At 38.7% G+C, this 26,227-nt stretch overlaps 1 protein-coding gene and 1 pseudogene across 14 annotated transcripts in view; both read right to left on the reverse strand.

Moving 5' to 3' along the window:
* BCAS3 (BCAS3 microtubule associated cell migration factor) overlaps positions 1-26,227 on the reverse strand; it is a 517,634-nt gene that overhangs the window by 437,823 nt on the left and 53,584 nt on the right. For all 14 annotated transcript variants that reach the window (XR_004960281.1, XR_004960283.1, XR_004960284.1 and 11 more), the window contains exon 7: positions 1,119-1,191. Coding sequence is in view for 9 of the 14 variants with exons in the window: in XM_036268042.1 (XP_036123935.1) it covers positions 1,119-1,191 (73 nt within the window). In the remaining 5 variants the exon portion in view is untranslated. The remainder of the gene's footprint in view (positions 1-1,118; positions 1,192-26,227) is intronic.
* LOC118633979 lies at positions 15,634-19,005 on the reverse strand (annotated as a pseudogene).

Consider the following 26,227-nt stretch of genomic DNA (forward strand, 5'->3'; position numbering starts at 1 on the left):
TGTGCACATTCTGCCCTTAATCCACGCCTTCTGCCCTTAATCCACGCATCCTAATCTCTACCTTTGCTGAATTCCTATTAGACATCATTATTTCATAATTATTTTCTGTGCTATACATTTTTTCCCAGCCACATCCTTAATCTTTGGGGCAAGGAATTGGGTTTTCATGCTTTTTTGTATGCTGGCATAGTGCTAAGTACATGATAAATTTTTACCTACTTCAACCCCAACATTTACATTTCTAACACATGTAGTCAAACCATTTCCCTAGAAAGCACAATTAAGACTCTAAGATCTAATCATGTTACACCATTAACACATTCTTCCCTTCGCCTCTGTGTCCACGATCTAAAGTGCACACTATGGCCCGGCCAGTGCGGCTCAGTGGTTGAGCATTGACCCATGCACCAAGAGGTCTCAGGTTTGATTCCCGGCCAGGACACATATTCAGGTTGTGGGCCCAAGAGGCAGCCAATCGATGTTCTCCCTCATCGATGTTTCTATCTCTCTCTCTCTCTCTTTCTCTCCCTTCCTCTCTTTCTCTAAAAATCAATAAAGAGCCCTGGCAGGTTTGGCTCAGCGGTTAGAGCATCGGCCCACAAACCGGAAAGTCCCGAGTTCAGTTCCCACTAAGGGCATGTACCTCAGTTGCAGTTTGTCCCCGGGCCCTGGTTGGGGTTGTGTGGTTGGCAGCCACTCGATGTGTCTCTCTCACAACGATGTTTCTCTCTCTCTCTTTCTCCCTCTCTCCCTCCCGCTATATCTGAAGATAAATACAAAACTGTCCTCGAGTGAGGACTAACAAAAAAAAAAAAAATCAATAAAGAAAAAAATGTTTTTTAAATAAAATAAAATGAAGTGCACATTATGAGCTGAAAGCATGTGACAGGGATTACCAGTTGCCAAGCCTAATGTCCATTTTAATCGTCTTCCTTACTGATAAAACTTTAATCATTCCCAGCTTTCCTTGCAGTTAGGAGTTCAAAGTGAAGAGATGCATTAACTGAAAAGACAGTGGTCATCTTAAGATCATTCAGCAAATGGGTCATCAAAGTTCCCCTCTGAAATCACAATATAAACGTTTAATAAGGGTTCAAAGAATTTTAAATTTCCCTTACCCAGAAGATCCAGTGCTCTTACAGACACCAAGGAGGGGCCTTTTTTCTGCAAAGTTGTCACACTTCTGAGCACCTGATAAGGACATAAAATGTAAAATAAAACTTTGAGACGTATTCTTACATAATGCCCATTATTTTCATGCTCTCAAAATGTTCACTAATTACCTAGGAATAGTATAATCTTGGTATCAAAAGAAAATAAAGGTAGGTCAGGACAGGAAAATTATAAAATAATAGGCCATTCTCAAAACACAGAAACATAAAAATCCTTTAAAATATTATTAAACTCAATAGTAATGTTTGGCTCAGCGGTTGCGCGTCGGCCTGCGGACCAAAGAGTCCCAGGTTTGGTTCCCGCTAGGGGCACGTACCACAAAAAAAAAAAAAATCAATAGCAATGTATTACAAAAAACAAAATCTTATAAACAAATTGAATTTACTAAAGTAATAGTAATACTTTTACATTACAAAACAAGTTAATGTATTCATCATATTAACATTTCAATAGATGCAGAAAAAGCATTCAATTAAATTATTTAGTCATGATTAGAACAACAACAACAAAAAAAATTCTTATCCTAACAATGCCTATCTACAAAAGACCTACAACAAATGCCACCACTAATGTTTCACAGCATTCCCATTAAAATCAGTAATAACACATTCAACCTTATACCGAAAGTCCTTCTCAGGATCATATAATAAATAAACTCAGAAATATTACTGGATATGAAACCAATATAATAGCAGCAACAGGCAGAAAAACAAACTCAGGAAATGCAAACATATCTAAATCACAAAAAAAGATAGGCTCAAGCTCTGGTGGGTTGCTAAGTGGTTAGAGCACCAGCCCTCGGACTAGAGGGTTTCAGGTTCAATTCCCAGTCAAGGGCATATGCCTGGGTTGCAGGTTCGATCCCCACTGGTAGAGGTCGTGCATGAAGCAACCAATCGATGTGTCTCTCTCTCCCTCTCTCTCTTGCCCCACCCTACCCCTCCCTTCCAATCTATCTAAAAATAAGTGGAAAAACATCCTCAGGTGGGGATTAACAAAAACAAAACAAAAAATGAAGTTCAACCTTACACACGAGAGAAAGTCCACTTAAAACTATATTGAAACTTGCTAATTTTTAGAAGTGATAAATGGTACTGTGGTTATATTTTTATCATCCCTTATCTTTTAGAAATAAGTAATGGTATATTAACCAAGAAACTGGTATGATACCTGGGATGTGGTTCAAAATATCCTGGACGGAGGGAAACAGATTCCAATGAAAGAAGATTACCCATAAAATGATGAGTGATGGGTTCTCAGAGATCGTTATACCATTTTCACTACTTTTAAATAAGTTAGAAATTTTCTATTTAAAAATTGATATATGTTGACCTTTACCTAAAAGATTCTCACAAAATCCAAAACTTTTGTAACATTCTCTGACTATATAAATCAAAATTGTAAATGCAAATATCCTTTAATCAAGAAATATCATTGCTAAGATTTCATTCCACATATATACTCAGCCAGGTGGAAAAAAACTTGTATACACAATTATTTACTATGGCAATGTCTGTATTAGCAAAAGACTAATAAAATCTAAATATATAATGTAGTATTTCCTAGAACTGTAAAAGAATAAAGACATGCTCTAAGAAAACATGGAATGAGATCCACAACATAAAATAGAGAAAGGAAAATATACAATGATAGGAAGATAAAGAATAATATCTCAGCCCTGGCTGGTTTGGCTCAGCAGTTGGAGCATCAGCCCATGGACCGGAGAGTCCCGGGTTCAGTTTCCACTAAGGGCACAAACCTCGGTTGCAGTTTGTCCTCAGCCCTGGTTGGGGTCATGTGGGTGGCAGCCAGTCGATGTGTCTCTCTCACATTAATGTTTCTCTCTCTCTCTTCCTCCCTCTCTCCCTTCCGCTCTATCTGAAGACAAAAGCAAAAAAAAAATGTCCTCGGGTGAGGATAAAAATAAAGAAGAATATCCCATATTTTATATAACAAGAGGAAAGAAAGACATATTTTTGCATATATATTTGCATATATACATATTACACACACTACAAGAATACCTAAAAATATCTTAACTAATGGCTACCTATGTGGGGAGGCTGAAAAGCAGAAGATAGGAAATGAAAATGATAGAAAAGTTTTCATTTTATATATATTACATTACACTTTTTAGTTTTCTTCTTTCTTTTTCTTTTTTTAAATCCTCATCAGAGGATATTTTTCCATTTTTATCTTCAGATAGAATGGGGGGGAGGGGGGGAGGGGGGGAGGAAGGAAGGAAGGAAGGAAGGAAGGAAGGAAGGAAGGAAGGAAGGAAGGAAGGAAGGAAGGAAGGAAGGAAGGAAACTGGTTCACTGGTGTCATTGACTGGTTGCCTCCCACATGCCCCAACCAGGGCCGAGGATGAATCACAAACAAGGTACGTGCCCTTGACCAGAACTGAACCCATGACTCCTTGGTCTGCAGGCCAATGCTCTAACTGCTGAGCCAAACCGGCCAGGACTACACTTATTAGTTTTCAAATCATATAAATTCCTGTTACATTTTGCTTTGTTTTTAAATAAGGAGTCAAATGCCAGAAGAGATAGTGGTTAATTCAACTCTGAGATAAGCAGGTAACTGAAGACAGGCATTTCACTTTATTCCTTCTAAAACTTCCAATAAACGTATATTAAATCAAATAAGGTTTTTTTTAAAAAAGACGCAATAACACCAAGAAATATTTAAAATAGATGACTGATGACTAACTTAGCAGTGCTCAATAAGTGTTCGAGGCACTCCTGGGGAAAAATAAAACCTGAGACAAACTCTTTGACACATAATACTGGGTACACCCAAGATTTATCCTTGTACAGTTAAAAACTTGTAAAGGAACTTTTAAGTCATCTCTGGATAATTTAACAAGTTGGTCCATGAAGATGAACTGAAAGACACTTTCAATTAGAAAGCTCCAAACAATACAAGCAAAGCACCAAACAATAAAGTAAAAAAAATCAGTGGTTATCAGGAGCTTGGGGGAAGAAGGGATTAATAGCTAAAGCACAAATGTTTAGGAAAGTGAAAGTACAATGATGGGTACATGGCATTCTTCATTTACCAGAACCCACAGAATATACACCACCAACAGGGAACTGTAAGGTAAAATACAAACTCTGGATGATAATGATATGCCAATATAAGTACCAATGTGGAAAAATGCGAATAGTGGGGGAGGGGTGTGGGAACGGGGGGTGGGGGAGGGGGGTACAGGAACCCTCTGTGCATTATATTCAGTTTTGCTGTATAACTAAAACGGCCCTTAAAATATTAACTTTAAAAAGATGTACCTACCTACTGAACACCCCATGTTCACTACAGCATTATTCACAATAGCAAATAATTGGAAGCAACCCAAAGGTCCAATGATGGATGAGTAGAAAATTAAAATGTGGTATATACACATAATGGAATATTATCCAGACTTTAAAAAGAGGTAAATCTGGCCCTGGCCGGTTTTGCTCAGCGGTTAGAGCATGGGCCTGCGGTCCACAGAGACCCAGGTTCGGTTCCCACTAAGGGCCTCTATCAGTTGCGGTTTGCCCCCGGCCCTGGTTGGGTTGTGCAGGTGGCAGCCATTCGATATGCACCTTTCACGCCGATCTTTCTCTCTCTCTCTTTCTCTCTCTCTCTTTCTCTCTCTCTCTTCCTCGCTCTCCCTCCCACTCTATCAGAACAAAAAATGAAACAAATGTCCTCGGGTGAGGATTAAAAAATAATAATAATTTAATAAATAAATAAAATAAAAAGAGGTAAATCCTGTCATGTGTCACATGTTACACATGAATCATGAGGACATTATGCTAAGTGAAATAAGCAAGTCACAAAAAGACAAATACTCTATTATTTCACTTATCTGAAGCTTCTAGTCAAACTCATAGAAATAGAAAGTAAAATGTTACTAGGGGCTGGGGGGTGGAGGGAGAAATGGAGAGCGGTTGTTCAATGGGTACTGAGTTTCAGTTTTGTAAGCAGTAAAAGTTCTAGAGATCTGTGAATGTATTTTTTTTTTTTTTTTTTTATCCTCACCCGAGGACATTTTTTTTCCATTTTTTGCACAGATAGAGTGGGAGGGAGAGAGAGAGAGAGAAACATCGACGTGAAAGGGACACATCGAGTGGCTGCCACCCACACGACCAACCAGGGCCGGGGACAAACTGCAACCAAGGTACATGCCCTTAGCAGGAACCGAACCTGGGTCTCTCCGGACCGCAGGCCAATGCTCTAACCACTGAGCCAAACCGGCCAGGGCTGTGAATGTATTTTAACACAGCTGAATGTATACTCAAAATTTTGTAAAGATGGTAAATTTTATGTTATGCAATTTTCACTACAATTAAATTTTTTGAAAAAGGTAGGAATAAGTTGTGTGTATAGTTACATACATACACAGATATTTAGTTACATTGAGCACTAACTGTATAAACACATAAAGATAAACACCAATTTCAAGATAGGGATATACCTCTTAGGGAGTCAGGATGAAGATATTTGGAAGAGATATCCAGAGGACTTTAGCACTTTTCATTTTATTTTAGAGAGGGAGAGAGAGAGAGAAACATCGATGAGAGAGAACATTGACTGGCCTCCCTCGGCATGCCCCCCACTGGGGATTGGGCCCACAACTTGGGCATGTGCCCTGACTGGGAAACGAACCGGCAACTTCTTAATATTTATGAATAAAGTTCTTAATAACTATTTGAACTTTTTAGGAGCTGTAACAATCGGTGTTTAAGTCTTGACAACTCATTAATAACTATGGATTGTGTGCTGTTACTCCTGCGAAACAAATATATCAGATTTCACAATTAACAGAATAACTTGAATGAAGCATAAGTTAAAAATTAACTGGTCCAAAGCCCACAATATTTATGTTCTAAATTGAGTATAAGTGAACAAGCCCATCTATACAAGCCCATCTATACTCCTACCTATTTCACCATCACCTTTAACAATAGCTTTTTTCCTTCTGCTTCCTGGTGTCTCCAAGGTCTTCACAGCTTTTGAAGTAGTATATTAAATATACCACTTTGATATGTTGAGGAATGAAATATCATGGCCTTAAAATGCAAATAATACTGGCAAGAATGGTTTGATTGTTTTGGGTTTCTCAAACCTGAATTCAAGAACTCCATTGGGCTCGACCAGTATGACTCAGTGGTTGAGCGACGACCCATGAACCGAGAGGTCGCCTGTTCGATTCCCAGTCAGGGCACATGCCTGGGTTGTGAGCCTGATCCCCAGTGGGGGGGCATGCAGGAGGCGGCCAATCGATGTTATCTCATATCGATGCTTCTATCTCTCCCTCTCCCTTCCTCTCTCTAAAATCAATAAAGAAAAAGAAAAAAGAACTCCATTGGTTTAGCTGCCTTGAGCTGACCTGATATATTACACATTAGTACTGCCAACATGACTCTATGGAAGGTCAGCCACCTAATACTTACAATAGACTTATACTCTTCATGGATATTCAGTGAAGGAATCCAAGCAAAAAAATGTATCTACAAAATAAAGTCCTAACTTGAGAACAGCATAACCACTAATGTACCTTCTAGTAAAACCATGCACGTAGAAAGAATCAGAGTCTACAGTAAGCAAACAAATAATAAACAAAATCTCCAAATGTATTTGAGGCATGCTCTTCAATTTAAAAAAAAAAAAAAAAAGTAATTTCAGAGCTGAAAACCTATGTAATAAAACCTTAACTCCACTTTAAGTAATTTTATTGTGGACAGTTTGAATAAATACAATTTTGGAAGTGTTAGTATAAAAATTCTACAATCTCATGAACACTGTAGCTATTAACCTGATTTTTCATGCAGTATAAATAGTAGCATGAACTCTCCATGATGCCTAATGGAGTCATCACCCTCCCATAATGTAATCCTCCAAATTGTAGAGGATTAACTTTTTATATATAAAATTGTGTTTATTTGCATGTACAATAGACAGAATGACGTTACACACACCTGTTCTACCGCATTTAACAGAATGTAGCATGATGATTGAAATGAAAAGCGGCTAGTCAAATCCATCAAATATAAAAACTATTGCAATCCTGTTGCAAAGTCCTTTTGTTAAACTCCTTTTATGCTAAATCCTTTTAATTCTGCCCTATAACACTAAAACATTTATAAAAAGCTTAAAATCTTAATAAATCGCACAATTAAAGTAATGAAAATGGGCTTGCCTACCAAGTCACAACAACTCTCCCCCTCAAAAAAATTCAAGACAGTTTGCATGTCAGAAAATGTTAAATAATATCCCCCACCATACATGCCATTGTAAACTCATTTAAACCAACGAGTTTAAGCTCATAAATCAGCCTTAAAGATTTCAAGATAGCAAATAGAAACCATTTCTGAGAGGACCCAAAAGCAGATCCAGATGCAAATAAAAATCCAACTGATACTGAAATCTTCTAACTCTACTCTTTTGATGTCCTGGATGATGCCTTAAATATAAATATTTTACTCTAAAGTATATTAGTAATAAATTTTAACTGAGGAAAAATGTTGCAGTTAAAGCCCACCGAATAACTTAATGCATTTTATCATTTAAACCATTTCCAAGTTTTTCATTCCAATATTTATTTTACTAAAATAATTTTCATTTACAAAGTATTTAACTCTGTCTACGTCTAGTTTTCCTCAGAGATTCTCTTAATGTGAGCTTCAAGTTGTATTCATGTATTGCAGATCTAAATTTTAGCTGGAAAATATGATTCTGTTGTCAATTTATAGTCAATTAAGTTTTATTATGTGTAATTTTATATACTGTTCGGGTTTTTTCCCCACTAAAAATTTTTATTTTTCTCACGAAAATTTTTATTGTGCACAATAGAACAATCTCCATTATGATAGATAATCTTCATATAAATTTCTTACCTAAACAGAGGGCTATGTGAGGAATTCTTAAAGACAGATGAAGTAAAAAATGAGATGAGGAGGGAGAACTAGATACACACAATGCAGGTGCCAACAACCAACCACAGGAAAGACAACACAGGGCAGAAATCTTACTGCCTTGAACGGTTGGACCTAAATGCGATCACCAAACACATCTTTGCCATTTGCCTCAAATAGGCAAAATGAGTGTACAGGTTTTAGCCTCTATAATGACTTCAAATAGGTTAAAATATTAAAGACAATATTTTTTCATTATTGCTAGTTCTATTACCTTCTTCCGTATATTAAAATATTCCATGAGTGAAGTATCTCTTAACATTTAGCAGCATCAAATTATTTTACTCTGACGATCAGAATCCTTGTGCTCTCTCACAGATCAGTCTCATCAGACTTTAAGAAGCAGAAAACTAGAGACCATCTATTTTACAGAGGCGTAAACTGATATTAAGGAAGGTTAAATAACGTGCCCAAGCTGTTGTAGTACTAAATGCCATATGCGACCCTGAAAGCCCAGAATTCTTCCGTCTGCTCACTAAAAAAACGTACTGTTATATAAAATTATGATCAACTTCTCCACGTACAAACAAAATTATTGACAAAGGCCAATGTATTTAATCCCTTAGTGCTTTAATCCTCTCATCTGCAAAGCAGGGATAAGTACCAATACCTTACATGGGATTGTTGTGAGGATTAAAAATAATAAATGCAATGGACTGAAAGGTGCTGCAACATGTGAGAACTCAATACACTGGATGCAATTATTTGTTGCTGGCAACTCTAATATGGTGAAGCCATTCATCTACTTGACTGGTCAAAAAAAAAAATGCTGTCCACACCCGTGACTCTTCTCTTGCTCTTTCTACCAGGACGCCAGTACCTCCCCACCTTGCTCACCCACACTGGACTATTCCAAGCCACTCCTGCCTCAGCAGTGCTGCACCTTCTGCTTCCTGCTAGCAAATACCCGGTTATGCCTTAGTTACCTATATAGTTCATGCGTATACTTTTTTAGGTCATGCTAAAATATTTCGCAATCAGAAAGATCATTCGCAGTCATAATCTCACTCCCTACCTGATTTACTTTTCGTCAAAGCACTTAAAAGAACCTCATATCATACACATTCTAGTCATTTATGTCTCAGTGCATTCAAACGATGACTCAAACGCCATGACACAAAAAGACTTGTGTGTATGAGAACCTTCACGACAGCTTTATTCATAATAGCACAAAACCATATTCAGCCCTGGCCGGTTTGGCTCAGCGGTTAGAGCGACGGCCTGCGGTCAAGAGAAACCCGGGTTCGGTTCCCGCTAAGGGCATGTACCTCGGTTGCAGTCTGTCCCCGGCCCAGGTTGGGTCGTGCGGGTGGCAGCCACTCGATGTGTCCCTTTCACGTCGATGTTACTCTCTTTCTCTCTTCCTCTCTCTCCCTCCCACTCTATCTGAACAAAAAATGAAAAAATGCCCTCGGGTGAGGATAAAAAAAAACCATATTCAACCCAAGTGCCTTCAACAGAAGAGTGGATAATTTAGTATATTCATACAATAGACTACAACTCAACAATTAAAAGGAAAGATACACTGATACAACACCATCAAGAACAGGGAAAACTACTCCCTCTAAAATCAAGAAATCAGACAGAAGATGCCACTGGAGGAGATAAAGGTGATTGGTTTATAACCTTAATTCTGAACTTTAATTGCCCTATCTGTTAACTGGAGATTCTAACTTGCACATAGCAAATGATTAATAGAAGGTAGCTATTATAATAAACTAAAATAAAATGAAGAAATTCTGGAGGAGAACTGATGTTAAAAAAATTCATGAAATCACACAAATCTTTAACCATAAACTAAACATAGCAGGCAATTATTAAAAACGATTATGAGCCTTGCTTGGTGCTGTAGAAAGGATAAACAGATACACAAAAATAATATTAAAGTCACCCCTCCTCAGTAGGAATTTCTGGACTACTCAGAAAACTAGTACACATAAAATAAGAAGAAGAAAAGTAAATGACAGGCATTAGGTTCTCTTTTGAAGAACCCAAAAAGTTCATATAGATCATCTTTGCTTGGTTGATCAGGTTTCATAGAGAATGCCAAATGGGAATCAGGGTTTTGGGGGATAAGAATATCTGGGTAAGGGGAGGAAACAAAATGAAATATTAAAAAAATACAGCCCTGGCCGGTGGGGCTCAGTGGTTGACCATTGACCCATGTACCAAGAGGTTGCTGGTTCGATTCCCAGTCAGGACACATGCCCAGGATGTGGGCCCAATCCCCAGTGTGGGACATACAGAAGATGGCCAATCGATGTTCTCCCTCATCAATGTTTCTATCTCTCTCTCTCCCTTCCTTCCTTACTCTCTCTAAAAATCAATGAAGAAAAATTTTTTTAAAGAAAATACAAATGAACAAATGTACGGCTGAAGTCCAGAAAAAGTATGTCTAGTCCAACTTGGAGAAGGGCATAATTCAATTGACTAACAGCAAATATAATTGATAAGGCAAGATAGCCTTTGGTTCATCATTTAGTTCTCTCGTCTATCTCTTAATACCCCTCACCCACTCCACCCCAGCCTCACTGGCGTCCTCTGGCCACCGCCCAAACACGCAATGCCCCGACCTCCTCAGGGCTCTGCCCTCTGCCTGGAAAGGAGGGGATGACTCATTTTTGACTTAAATTCCTGACAATGATTTGACACTTAAAACTATACACATAAAAAATAAAATAAAAACTATACGTAAGGGATATATAAGAAATAAAACTTAAATTTCAAAAACGAAGAAAGTTCTGTTGTTAAATGAATACACGTTTAGGGTTATCCTATCCTCTGAGGAACTGATTATTTCATCATTATGAAATGTCCCTCTTGCCCTGGCTGGTCCGGCTCAGCAGTTAGAGCGTCGGCCCGCGGACCAGAGAGTCCCGGGTTCGGTTCCTGCTGGGGGCACGTATCTCAGTTGCAGTTTGTCCCCGGTTGGGGTCATGTGGGTGGCAGTCACTCGATGTGTCTCTCTCACATCGATGTTTCTCTCTCTCTCTCTCTTCCTCCCTCACTCCTCCTGCTCTTTCTGAAGATAAATGCAAAGATGTCCTCAGGTGGGGAGATAGATAAGGAAGGGAAGGAAGGGAAGAAAGGAAAGGAAGGAAGGAGGGAGGGAGGGAGGAAGATGAAAGAAAGGAGGAGAGGAGGGGAGGGGAGAGGAGGGGGAAAAAGAAAAAGGAAAAACTGTTATCCCTGGTAACAGTTGCTCTAGTCTTTACCCAACATTTATACAGCCACTCGTTTTCTTATTAGTATTTGCATGATGTAAATTTACCATCTTACTATTTTAAATACATTGGTATCTTTTTTGGTAATGTTTTCATTGATTTTTTTTTTTTTTATTTTTAGAGAGAGAGAGACAAACATCAATGTGAGAGAGAAACATTGATCGTCTGCCTCCTGCACGCACCCTACTGGGGATTGAGCCCATAAACCGGGCATTTGCCCTGAGCAGGAATCCAACCAGGACCTCTCTGTCGATGGGACAACTCTCAATCCACTGAGTCATACCGGCTTAGCTAAATGAGTCTTTTTAATATTCCGTTTTATCCCTTCTATTGGCTTATGAACTACACGTTTGGTTTTAAATTATTTTTTGTTTTTATTGATTGCTCTAGAGTTGCAGTATGCATCTGTTACTATACTCTATTTTCAAATAATAGTACGGTTATTTCACATATAATGTTTAGACTCTTACAACAGTGTATTTGTTCTTTTGTTCTTGTTGTTAATCCTTAAGGGAGGATATTTTTCCATTGATTTTTGATAGAAGGGAGGGAGGGAGAGAAACATCGATGTGAGAGAGACATGGATTGGCTGCCTCTCACACGACCCCAACCAGGGCCAGGGATGGAACCTGCAACCCAGGTACTTGCCCTTGCCTGAGAACTGAACCCTCGACCCTTCAGTCCTTGGGCTGACTCTCTAACCACTGAGACAAACCAGCCAGGGCTGTACTTGTTCTTTAAACCATTGGTTGTTCTCATGTGCTGTTTAATTTTTGTTTCTCATTTAAGGTTTAAAAAAAACTGGACAGCTGATCTGAATTTCTTTCCCTTTTGTGAAGGTTAGCCTACTTTGTAGCTACGTTATTCACCTGGTGTTGGATTTCTGAAAGAAAGTTCTATGTGGAGCATGGTGAAGGCAATGACAGAAGAGGACAGAAATAATTTAAAATATGCTATCCAAAGAGGTAAATGGCAGAGAATTTCCCAGAATTGTATTAAAGCAACAATCCTGTGATCCAGGTTGTTCAATGAGTCTCTAGCAAAATAAAGAGAAAGTCACACCTAATATAAAGTCTGGAAACATGTACACAACTGATAATATATTAACAAATGATGAAAGAAATATAATTAAGGAATAACTGTGTAAAGAAATATACATCATGTGCTCTGGCCGGAGAGACCCGGGTTCAGTTCCCGCTTGGGGCACAAACCTCGGTTGCAGTTTGTCCCCGGCCCTGGTTGGGCCCTGCTGGAAGCAGCCAGTCGATGTGTCCCTTTCACGTTGATGTTTCTCTCTCTCTCTATTCCTCTCTCTCCTTCACACTCTATCGAAACAAAAAATGAAAAAAAATGCCCTGGCCAGTTTGGCTCAGCGGTTGGAGCGTCGGCCTGCAGTCCAGAGAAACCCGGGTTCGGTTCCCGCTAAGGGCACGTACCTGGGTTGCAGTTTGTCCCCGGCCCTGGTTGGGTCATGTGGGTGGCAGCCACTTGATGTATCCCTTTCACGTTGATGTTTCTCTCTCTCTCTCTCTTTCTCTCCCTCCCACTCTATCTGAACAAAATATCAAAAAATGTCCGCAGTGAGGATAAAATAATAAAATAAAAAATGTCCTCGGGTGAGGATAAAAAAAAAAAAGAAGAAATATACATTACATGTACATATATAATTCATTTTTATAAAAATGTGTTCTTAAATTTGTTTAAAGAGTAGGATGAAAAATGTGTGATTTAAATACAGGCAATAAAGGAAAATGTGATCAAATCCAAATAAGTATAACATATACTAAATTGAAGAAGAAAAACCCTTTGAGAAAGATGGTTTAGAGTTTAAAAAAAAAAAGCCAAATGGTGGTAAAATTATCTTAAAGGATCAACATTTAAACCATTTCCATGTATGTTTAACAAAATATCTAGAGACAGCCCATAATTACCTTAAAGCAGTAGCCCAAAAACTGCAATACTACATTAGCCACAACTCTGAGAGATATCCAGAGGACCTCGACCTGGAAATTAGAAGCAACAAAACTGCTAAAACGCACCCATCACAGTCATACACCATCATTTCATGCCCTGAGGGAATAAAACTTAGGAGGCTATAGGCCACAGAACATAGGAGGAACTATTTTCTAAATAAATTCTCAAAAACCTGTATTAAAAGGTCTACTTTCAGCACCAATAAATCTCTGTGTATGAGAAGCAATGTAAGGTGCTGAAATGACAAATATCAAATTTTTTAATATATGAGTATATTTCCAAAAATACTGTAATATCCCATGTTCCAGGACATAGGAACTTAGTCCTCATGGTCTCAAGACAGTGATGGCCACAGCTGGATTAGTGTGGAGGGAAAGAGGGAGCTGGTGATGGGAAAGGCATCAGACATCAGAATTCTGGAGCCACGTCTTCCCTCCTGCCCGTGGTGAAGTGGAGGTCCCGGGCTCCCTGTTGACACTCGCCTACTTTAGCCACTTTATCAGTGAAAATTCCAAAAAAAAAACAAAACACCACAGTTTACTTCATTTGTCTTCAATAGTTTGGTGAGGCCCGGCTGGTGTGACTCAGTGGATTGAGCATTCTCCCATGGATTGAGAGGTCCAGGTTTGACTCCCAGTTAGGACACATGCCCAGGTTTCGGGCTCCATCCTCAATAGGGGGTGTGCAGGAGGCAGCTGATCGATGATTCTATCTCTCTCTCCCTTCCTCTTTCTCTAAAAAATCAATAAAAACATATTAAAAAAAAAAAAAAGTTTGGTGAAGTAGGTCGGAGAAGGATATTCTTTGCCTTTGAAAAACTATAACACCATAGTATACAGGTTAGATCAGATCACACTATAGTGGCTCTTTCAATAGTATGAATAAAAATACCAAGAGCAGCACTGGCTGGTGTTGCCAAGTGGTTAGCACATCGGACCAGGCACCGAAGGGTCGCAGGTTCGATTCCCACTCAAGGGCCTATACCTATGTTGCAGGTTCAATCACCAGTGCTGAAAAGGAGCATGTTCAGGAGGCAACCAATCAATGTGTCTCTCACACTTCGATGTTTCTCTCTCTCTCCCCTCCCTCCCTCCCTCCCTCTCTTCCACTCTCTCTAAAAATGAATGAAAAAAATATCCTTGGGTGAGAATTAACAAGAAAAAACAAGAGCTGATGTAGCTCTATATGTGCAGTCATTGTTGTGATTAGAGAAATATATACACACACATAGGAGAGGACTTTAAAATGTAGAACTGATTTAATAATGTTAAATTTAAAATGTGAACAAATTAAGGAGTACATCTTTATATAAAACAAAATCTCATACAAAGAAATAAATATCCCTACCTTTTATTTACTGATTTTAGAGAGGAGAGCCAGAGAAAGAAACATGGATTTGTTGTTGCACTTATTTATGTATTCATTGTCTCACTCTTGTATGTGCCCTGACTGAGGATCGAACCCACAACTTTGGTATATCGGGACGACCCTCTAACCAACTGAGCTACCCGACCAGGGGCTGTCTTTAATAGCTTTTTTTTTAATCCTCATCCAAGGAAACTTTTTTGTTTTGTTTTTTTGTTCCAAAAGAGTGGGAGGGAGAGAGAGAAAAACAATCGACATGAAAGGGACACATCAAGTGGTTGCCACTTTTAAAAGGCATCCTTCGCCCTGGCCAGTTTGGCTCAGCGGTTAGAGCGTCGGCCTGCAGTCCGGAGAGACCCGGGTTCGGTTCCCGCTAAGGGCACGTACTTCGGTTGCAGTTTGTCCCCGGCCCTGGTTGGTCGTGTGGGTGGCAGCCACTCAATGTGTCCCTTCACATCGATGTTTCTCTCTCTCTCTCTCCCTTCCTCTCTTTCCCTCCCACTCTATCTGTACAAAAAATGGAAAAATAACCTCGGGTGAGGATAAAAAAATAAAATAAAAGGCATCCTTCGCCCTGGCCAGTTTGGCTCAGCAGTTAGAGCATTGGCCCGAGGACCAGAGAGACCCGGGTTCGGTTCCCGCTAAGGGCACGTACCTTGGTTGCAGTTTGTCCCCAGCCCTGGTTGGGTCGTGTGGGAGGCAGCTACTACTTGATGTGTCCCTTTCACGTCGATGTTTATGTTTCTCTCTCTCTCTCTCTCTCTCTCTCTCTCTCTCTCTCTTTCCCTCCCTCCCTCCCACTCCATCTGAACAAAAAATGGAAAAATGTCCTCGGATGAGTATAAAAAAATAATAATAATAAAATAAAAGGCATCCTTCCCTTTTATGTCTTCACTATAAACGCCTACTCTTTTTTTTTTTTTTTTTTGTTCCTAAAATTTATTCAAGAACTCATATAAAATATGCCAGATAAATGTATTTAAATCCTCATCTTCCTCCTCTTCTTCGTCCTGGATGATCTGGAAGCAACTCAATTTGTAACTCCCTTTGCTATTAGTAACTACAAGAAACCAATCACAGGTTATTCTTCTTCAAATATATTTTGGTGAGATAATTCAAATACTTTTTGGGGAAAGGCACCTCAGAAGTTACAGTGACCTTGCTCTTGTTTCTATCAGCTTTTTCATTAACTCTAATTCCCTCCTGCTCAAAATGGTAGCACCTATGATTCCATCGTATGCAGGGTGGGTGCAGTCAAGGGCAAACTTCAGAACCAACTTTTTTTTTTTTTTTTTTGGCCTCCCTTTGCCACAAGCTTTTTCACAGGTGCAATGGTGGCATTGGAGGCAGAAAAGGTTCCCTATCAACTTCTAAATGCTCATTTCTGATTTCCATTTTTGACCCGGTAAAAACCACCATATTCCGTTTCTCTTGCATTTTTTTCTTCTCCACGTAGGGCCCTGAGTACAAAGAATGAGACCACTAATAATCCTTGGTTCATTTCTTTTCAATGATGTGAATCTATTTTTTTCTATTTTAATAATATAATAAATACCTATGAACCCATCACCAAAGATGAGAAGTTAAACATTACCAATACTTTCCATTTACTTACATAGACTCATGCATCATAAACCTTGTCACCCAGTCACCCACCTACTGCCAGGTAGCCACTCTCCTAAATTTTGTACTTCTCACTGCTTTATAGACACACACACCGAGTTAATTTTTTTATTTTCCACATTTTAAAATAAGAGTTTTCATTAGGTCATGAATCTGTGTGTTGCTATTAAGTATAAAGCTATATAAATTCACTTGGCTTTTAATTATATTCTCTCCATATCTCACATATGAAAATTCCAAAATATTAAAGTAAACCCACATATGCATAAATCGGGCAAGACGCAATAACAGCAACAGGTGGAAAAATTTCAATGAAAACTAGGTTGAAAATCAGGTGCCAAGAAGACACTTCAAATGATAATAACTGAGGCCCAATCCTCTTGCTTTTAAGACTAAAAGAATCACAGGCAAAGGGGAAAAAAAGATGCCATTCACTGAAAGGCAAGAATCATAGTAGTCCCTTGATGACAGTAAGAGGGCAGGGCAAGTTTAAGCCTTCTTTACCTATTCATGAGATCAGAAGAAATAAAGGAATCCCTTGGTGTTTTTATCATTTTCTTTTGCTACTACATCTGACACCAGACAGAAAACGGTACAATTAAAGCTACAATACCTCTTAAAATTCCTCTATAATGCTTGCACCTTTTAAAGGATCTGTAATTCAACTTCTCCAAAGATACATTCAATTTTAAACTACCCTACAAAATCCAATCCCAATTTTTTTTTTACAAAAATTCGTACAAAACTTTTACTATATATCAAGTGCTGTTCTAAGCAATCTTAAAGAAAAATTAGCAAAAATTTAGAATTAAAGCAAAGTGTTAAACGTCTGCATCCAGCCATAATGGATTAACAGAAATTAGATTTACCCTCCTGCTGGAAAACTTAAGAAACAGACCAAATGTATGGGGGTTTTTTTGTTGGTTTTTTTTTGTTTGTTTGTTTGTTTTGTTTTTATCCTCACCCGAGGACATTTTTCCATTTTTGTTCAGATAGAGTGGGAGGAAGAGAGACAAAGAGAGAGAGAGAGAAACATCGACGTGGAAGGGACACGTCGAGTGGTTGCCACCCGCACGACCCAACCAGGGCAGGGGACAAACTGCAACCGAGGTACATGCCCTTAGCGGGAACCAAACCTGGGTCTCTCTGGACCTTAGGCCAATGCTCTACCGCTGAGCCAAACCGGCCAGGGCCACACAAAATGTATGAAAAGACAGTTTCCAGACACTGAGCAACAGGTATCTCAGGACAGTGATCCCTGAGACAAATGAAACAACTGATATGACCCCTATGAATGCCCCAACGTACTACTCATTTATTTAAGTATTGTCAATGGCTGATTTTGCACTATGATGACAGAGGTGAATAGTTGAGATGGATGCTATATGTCCCACAAAACTGAAATATTTTCTACCTGGTTCAGAAATATGTTTGCACACCCCCGCCTTAGACTAAAGTCTGTTCCCAGTATACCAAGCAAAGAGTCAAGTATATTAAATGCATACCAGAACAAAGCCCAAAAGTATTTAAAAGAATACAAAAGACCAGTCCTGAGCAACATTAAATGCAAAATGTGTGGCATCCAAACAAATATTTCAAGGCATGTAAATAAGCAGTGTAATTTGATCCATGTTAAGGAGATAAATCAGTCAACAGAACAGAGTAATATTTAAACTATTATGAAAAGCTACTCCATTTATTCAAGAAAGTAGAGGAAAGTACAAGCATGTTAATAAAGACATTGGTGATCTCTCCATACACACACATGCACATGTGTGCGCACACACACAATTACTAAATATGAAAAACGCAGTGTTTGAAATGAAAAATATATTGAATAGGTAAATGATATATTAGATATTGCAGAAGAAAACATTTGGAAACATGAAGAGGCAACAATAGAAGCTACTAGAAACACAAAGGGGAAAAAGTGAACAAACCTAAATAATTTTATTAAACAATGTCACCCCAATAAATTCAATTGAAAAAATTTAATGGCAGAACATTAGTGAGTTGTGGAACATTATCAAGTGTGTTAAAATACATATAAAGACAGCCCTGGCCGGTTTGGCTCAGCGGTTAGAGCATTGGCCTGTGGTCCATAGAGACCTGGGTTCGGTTCCCGCTAAGGGCACATACCTCGGTTGCAGTTTGTCCCCGGCCCTGGTTGGTCGTGCGGGTGGCAGCCACTCTATGAGTCCCTTTCACATCGATGTTTCTCTCTCTCCCTCCTGCTCTATCTGAACAAAGAATGAAAAAGTGTCCTCGGGTGAGGATAAAAAAAAAAAAAATTTTATTTTAAATAACTCACGCGTCAAGGACAAAAATCACAAGGTAACCTCAAAAATATGTTTAAATTAATAAAAAAAGAAAAACAAAAATCACAAATTACTACGAGAAAAAAAATTGCAATTTGGAAAGTAAAGTGAATTTAAAAATTAAAATTTAAAAGCTTCTGAAAATTAAAAATGTTTGCTTTTGAAAAGCCCGAATGTACTCTCTGTGGGAGGGCGCTGGTTATGGGGGAGGATTTGCATGTGTAGGGGTAGAAGGGTACAGAGGAAATCTCTGTATCTTCTGCTCAGTTTTGCTGTAAATCTAAAGTGACTCATATTTAACATTTTAAGAAATTGCCAAGCTGTTTTCCAGTGGTTGTTCTATCTTACATTCTCATAAGTCATGTGCGATAGTTCCAGTTAGTCCACATCCTCACCAACACTTGTTATTACCTCTCTTTTGTAGACAGCCATTTTAGTGGGTGTGAAGTGCACATGGGGCTTTTTCAGTGATAGAAAGGCTTTCTATTTTGATTGTGGTCATAGTTACATAACCTTATCCATCTGGCAAAACTCATCAAATTATATACTTAAATGAATGAGTTTCCTTATATGTAAAATTATTTCTCAATAGAGGCGAATGTTTCTAGAAGACAAACTTAAAATAACTATGACTTAGAAAATAACCAGTTTTCACTTTCACACCTAGGAATGTGTTATGACAAATGAACACAGATTTCCAAGACCACAACTTGTGCAATGCACTAAGACACCCACACTATGTTTTACAGTTCTACAGTAAAAGGCATTTAAACTGTACTGATAATAATCAGCATCTCCATTACAAGTCTGTTTATTTGGGTCACAATCATTAAGCTCACATGTAATTTAGTTGCTTCATGTTACACCCTTGTTTTTATCTGATTCAGATATCCGTCACTAACCCTTTTGAAGTCCTTTTCATAGTTTATACAGAGTCCTGTAAAAGGGAAGCGACGTTTCTTTAAAGGGCTGATTTAATTTAGGGTGAACGTAACTTGAATAGACTGTACCTGTCTTTGTGACATACCTTATCCTGAGAGCTGAAAATTTTAAATGTAGTTATGTCGGATAATGGCTGTCCTATATACGGGTCCCCATATTGACTATTTTTAGTGCTCTTCACCTTTAGACTAAACCAAAAACCCCAAGTACAATGAAAACACTAGGGCAATTGAAGATACTTTCGACCTTCAAAATGGGAGAAAAGATGGAGAAAAAGAGCTACTTTTTCTATATTTCAGTGAATACACAACTGTTTGGTTTCTGTGGAGACATAGCCTAGAAACACCTAGGTTTGGTAAATACTGTAATACTGGAAACATCAAATTCCAGGAGACAGTGAGAACTAAGCGATCAAGAGGCAAGCTTTAAAGTTCTAATTCCAGCTCTATCACTTATCAACTACGAGTCTTTATGCCGGTCGCCTAGCGTCTAAGAGCTCGGACTCCTGACCGGTGGACTAGGGTAATGGACTCATCCTGCAGAACTGAGGTAAAGTGGCGACAATGATATAATCAACCTAGCACTCGTGTGGAAAATACCAAGTATTGTTATTCACTTGATTTACAAATTTACTTCCTTTCCTTTCTGTGCAGTATACGTCCCTCTCACTACAGCCCTCATAGGGAAAGTCCCTAATTACAGGGTTCACACAGGTATAAAAAGAATACACTTAGATCAGTTCTACAAATTCAACACCATGACATCAAAAACACTAAAACACTAAAAAAGCAACACTTCTAAAACCTTCTACCCTAGAAATACTATTTCTCTAACCAAAAGAAAAATAAAGAAATTGAAGATGAACAGAAAAGAGCATTTGAGATCTTGCTCCCTGGCACATGTTGTCAGTTTGGTTCAAATAAACTCTTTCAAAAATTCTCTACAGGTTTGAATATTTCATACATGGACACGAGAAGCCTGGTGCTTCTTGCCGGTCTTTGACCAGTAGAAATGGGCCATCACTAGCCAGTGTCTCGTCTTAAGCATCAGCATCCTTCTTGGAAAGGGTCCCATAGGCATCATCTCTTCAGAGTACCTGGAGCTCTCTGACCATATCCAGGTCGATCAGCATCACATAGTGAAAGAAATAGGTCTAGGGAGATTAAGTGATTCTCCCGCATACATGCATGCACACACACACATGCTATACAACTATCAAGTGGCAAAGGCCTACACTAAACGCAGGCCTGGGTGCATGCTTCTCTCCATGTGCCCCAATGCCCTCTCTCTACACGCAGACCCAGGAGTTAGAGGTCTGTGCAGGCTGCCCAGTTACATGAGGACGACAGAAGTTCTGGGGAGACTGCTCCACAACAGAAACGACTGGAAATACAACAAGCATAGGTCTTGCCAAGTGAGAATAAAAATACTATATTGAGGAATAATAAACTTCTCATTTCACAGCTGGTCTGCGTGAAGAGTTAATGGTTTAGAGTTTAGTAACAGCCGAACACCACAGTCAAACAGCAGGAGTTCTCAACATAGCTCAGAAACAGAAACCCACCCCAAAGGATGTGGAGAGTAAAAACTTAAAACTCAGCCCATTCACATGGCCAACGATAGGGAAAAAATAAACCACGATATCCTGTTAGAAGAGGATTCACAGAAAAGAAGACTGCTGGGACTAGAAGGGGAAAAAAAGATACAAGACATAGCCCTGGCCGGTTTGGCTCAGCGGTTAGAGCGTCGGCCTGCGGTCCTGAGAGACCCGGGTTCGGTTCCCGCTAAGGGCGCGTACCTCGGTTACAGTTTGTCCCCGGCCCTGGTTGGTTGTGCGGGTGGCAGCCACTTGATGTGTTCCTTTCACATCGATGTTTCTCTCTCTCTCTCTCTGTTCCTCTCTCCCCCTCCCACTCTACCTGAACAAAAAATGGAAAAATGTCCTCGGGTGAGGATTAAAAAAAAAAAAAAAAAAAGATACAAGACATAATAGACACAGGCTAAGTACTGAACCAATGTTGTATAATTAAGAAGCTGTGTATCATTCTGACCACTGTGGCTCAGTGGTTAGAGTGTCAGCCCACACACGGAAGGGCCGCAGGTTCAATTCCCAATCAGGGTCACATACCTGGGTGGCAGGTTCAATCCCTGGCCCCAGTTGGGATGTTGGGGTGCAGTCGGGACATGTGCAGGAGGCAACGAATCAATGTGTCTCTCTCACATCTATGTTTCTCTCTTTCTCTCTCTCCCCCCCTCCGTCCCTCCCTTCCAATCTCTCTAAAAAAAAAATAAAAAATAAAAAAAATCAACAGAAATTGTATCTTCAGGTTAGGATTTAAAAAAAAAAAAGCTTTGGCCCTGGTCGGTTTGGCTCAGCGGTTAGAGCGTCAGCCAGCGGTCAAGAGAGACCCGGGTTCATTTCCCGCTAAGGGCACATACTTCGGTTGCAGTTTGTCCCTGGTCCTGGTTGGGCCGTGTGGGTGGCAGCCACTCGATGTGTCCCTTTCACGTCGATGTTCCCCCCCACATTCTATCTGAACAAAATATCAAAAAATGTCCTCAGATAAGGATTAAAAATAAATAAAATTAAATAAATAAAAAAAGAAGCTTTGTATCTTCAGAATGACTCTGATAATAAAAATCTGACACTAAAACAAACAAAAAGAGATGAACAGAACATATGTTCCCCAGTTATAATTTATCTAAGTCACAGGCTTAGCCAAATTTTGTAAAAACCTAAATTATACCAAGTAATAAAGGCCCCGATGATAAAGACTAAGTGTTATGAAAAAAATACAGAAGGCAGCCCTGGGTGGTTTGGCTCAGCAGTTAGAGCATCGGCCTGCAGTCCAGAGAGACCCGGGTTCGGTTCCCGCTAAGGCCATGTACCTTGGTTGCAGTTTGTCCCCAGACCCGGCTGGGGTCATGCGAGAGGCAGCCACTCGATGTGTCCCTTTCATGTCCTCTCTCTCTCTCTTCCTCTCTCTCCGTCCCATTCTACCTGAACAAAAATGAAAAAATGTCCTCGGGTGAGGATAAAAAAAAATACAGAAGGCAAACTGGGAAGTTATTAGGGCAGAAAACATTACAAAAGACTAAATCTCATAGTTTGGTCATTTAAAATGTGGGTAAGCCTGTTGGTTCCCTCTTTGCAAGATGCTGGTGATGACTGTAAGCAAATGTCAGTTGGCCTACTTTTGGAAGGTTGCTAGTATTTTGGCTGAGGAGACTGTGTGTGTGGGGGGGGGTGCCTATTTTTGAAAGGTTGCTAGTATTTTGGCTGAACAGACTCTGTGTGTGTGTGTGTGTGTGTGTGTGTGTATAGGATTTATTTGTCTAACCATGGTCATTAAAATTTTACAGGAAAATAATATTTACAACAAACCTTCTGGAGAAGTTAATAAAAATTTCTGATTTCTTACAATTGAACAAATCAAACAGCTCTGGCTTGAACATGTTAAAAACCACACTTAAAGTTGTTTGAAAGGATGAAACAGGTGGTTGTACCATAAGAACCGTAATGAAAACTTGAGACCTATTTGAAATTTGACAAAAAATAAGCAAATGAGAAAAAGTTTAACTAACAACTCTAAAGTCGTTCTACTCATGTTTGTTTCTAGAAAAATAATTTCAGCATTCACATCATTAAAAACCAGCAACAATTAGTATTTTTGACTGCATAGCTGAATTGTTTACAGATTACAAGCTTCAGAAAATACTTGGCATTTGTACACCAGTAGAAAGAGGTGGGTTAAATCTTATGGTTTGTTTTTTGTTTTGTTTTTAAATGCTCACCCAAGGATATTTTTCCATCAATTTTCATATAGAGTAGGAGAGAGGAAGAGAGGAATGAGGGAGAGGGAGAGAAAAACATAGATGTGAAAGAGACACATCAATTGGCTGCCTCCCGCATGACCCCAACCAGGGCCAAGATTGAACCAAAACCGAGGCATGTGCCCTTGTCTGGCATGGAACCCGCAACTCTCTGGTTTGAGGGACTACGTTGCAACCGCTGGGCCAAATTGGCCAAAACCAGCAGTAAAGTATTTAATATATCACTATTGAGTATGATGATGGCTTTATATTTTTTTATAGATAGTCTTTATCATACTGATGATGTTTCTTTATATTCCTAATTTGCTAAAAGTTTTCTTTTTTTTGTCATAAATGGCTACTAAATTTTGTCAATGGTGATTTCCACTTCTATTGAGATGATCACATGGGTTTTCTCCTTCATTCTATTGATATGGTAAATCAAAGTGATTGATTTGCAAATGTTATCCAATGTTGTAGTCCCAGAATATCTGTTATTTGGTCCTGAAGTATTTCTATTTGGTAATATTTATATGTAAATTACACCAAGAAAGAAAAAGAAGGAAGGAAAGAGAGAAAAGGAAGTAAAAAGGGAGGGAAGTGTTGGGTGTGAAAGGTGCAGATACAAAAATTACAAAAAAAAAAAAAGACATGACAGCAGAATAGAATTATTTAATAGACGAGTTAGTAATACACATTGAGACAATGTCCCCTAAAGAACAGGAAACAAATTAATTTTTAATTATTCAGTCTAGGGGGTATAACAGACAAATAATACAAGTACAAGAAAGAGAGGACCAAAAAAAAACCTTAGAAAAAATTATCAAAAAAACAATAGAAGAAATTTTCTCAAAATTATGTACAGTACTGCTCTGGCCGGTTTGGCTCAGCAGTAGAGCATCGGGCGAGGATCAATGAGTGGCGGGCTCAATTCCAGCCATGGGCACGTACCACGTACCTCGTACCTCGTACCTCGGGTGCGGTTCGTCCTGGCCCTGGTCGGCCCTGGTGGAGGTCATGCAGGACACAATCAGTCGATGTGTCCCTCTCACATCGATGTTTCTCTCTCTCTCCCTTTCTCTCCCTCCCACTCCATCTAAAGATAAATAGAATAATTTCCTCGGGTGAGAATTTTTTAAAAATTATGTATAGTATCTGTATTTCCACATTGAGGGGTCCCCGAAACAAAACTGCAATTTTTCAGAACACTCAGAAAAAAGCCAACATTCTACTGGATGCCAGAGAGAAAAACAAGCCATATACAAAGAAAATGGTATCAAAATGGCTTCAGACTTTTCAACCACAGTACTAGACCAATACCTTCAAAATTCTGAAGTAACATTATTTACAATCAAGTATTTGTTTTTTTGTTTTTGTTTTAATATTTTTTTCTTTATTGATTTTTTTTTCTTAATTGATTTTAGAGAAAGGAAAGGAGAGGGAGAGAGAAATGGAAAGAAACATCGATGAGAGAGAACATCAACTGGCCGCCTCCTGCAAGCCCCCCACTGGGGATCAGGCCCACAACATGGGCATGTGCCCTGACCGGGAATCGAATCGGCAGCCTCTTGGTACATGAGTCAATGCTCAACCAACGAGCCATGCTACAATCAAGTATTTGTTACCTAGACAAATTATAAATCAAGAATATGTAAGAATAAAGACATCTTCAGACACACAAGATCTACCACACATCCTTTTTCAGGAAACTTCTTAAGGACTTATTCCATCAAAATGAGCACATAAAGCAAAATGGACAAGAGAGGGAAGGAGTACTCGTTTTTCCATTACAAATTTTATGTGATCGTTTGCATATATAACATTAATAAAAACAAATCTAAGAAAACTAAGCAAATAAAATAAATGAGATGTAATTTTTGCAAGTAATAACAGAATATTTAGCTATGTGAAATTATATTTTAAATCTAATATTTTTAAAGCATATTATAGAAGATGGAGGAATCTTTTTTAGACAAAATAAATTAAACATACTCAAATACTACTAGCAGTATTGTTATAGCTTTATACTCGCTCATGAAGTATCTGCCCAAATCAAAAGTTGAGAAAAGTTGAACATTAATAATTGACATAAACAAAAAATCTTCATAAATGAAATGAAGGGGAAGAAATCTGCCTGTCAATTACATACAAAAGAAACAAAGACGTAGCACAGTCCTTTAAAGTTCTTGATTCTAACCATCCAAAGCAAAAGCTGACTATTCCAAAAAACTTTCCAAAAAATAATGTTCTACACTCATCTTTCCCAAAAGATTTCACCAAAACATAACTACAACAGAAAATGGAGCAAGACAGTGTCAGTGCAAAGGAGAGAAGGAGGGAAAAACAGCTGAATCTGTGTGTGTGACACAGTTCAATAACAAGGAGAGAAAATCCTCCACTCGACTGCAGGATACTGTTGCCTTACTACCTCCACCCTTCCCATTTCAATTAAGCAGATTTAATCATTACATTAATCCCTAACAGTATTTATGTACACAGTAGTTTTAATAAAAATCATTCTCATCGATTTAGAGAATTTACTGCTTAACGAAGTATTATAAGGAAGATTTCCCAACTTCTCGATAAACTTTAAAAACAGTATAGAATTCAAATATTTTAATATCCTCTTTTTACAAAGATTTTAAAGTATGCAAATAATATTAATAGGATTGTTTTTAGTGCACACGTGAAAATATTGAGTGAACACAGACAAGTGAATGAGAAAACGCAACCTTTAGAAAGCTCAGATTAATAAAAAGTCAGTAGTTACTTAGGCACCCAAGTAGCACATTTAATTTTAAAATGTACTTGATTTTTTAAAAAACAAAAA

Source organism: Molossus molossus, unplaced genomic scaffold, assembly GCF_014108415.1.
Source record: "Molossus molossus isolate mMolMol1 unplaced genomic scaffold, mMolMol1.p scaffold_m16_p_19, whole genome shotgun sequence".
Taxonomy (NCBI): Eukaryota; Metazoa; Chordata; class Mammalia; order Chiroptera; family Molossidae; genus Molossus; species Molossus molossus.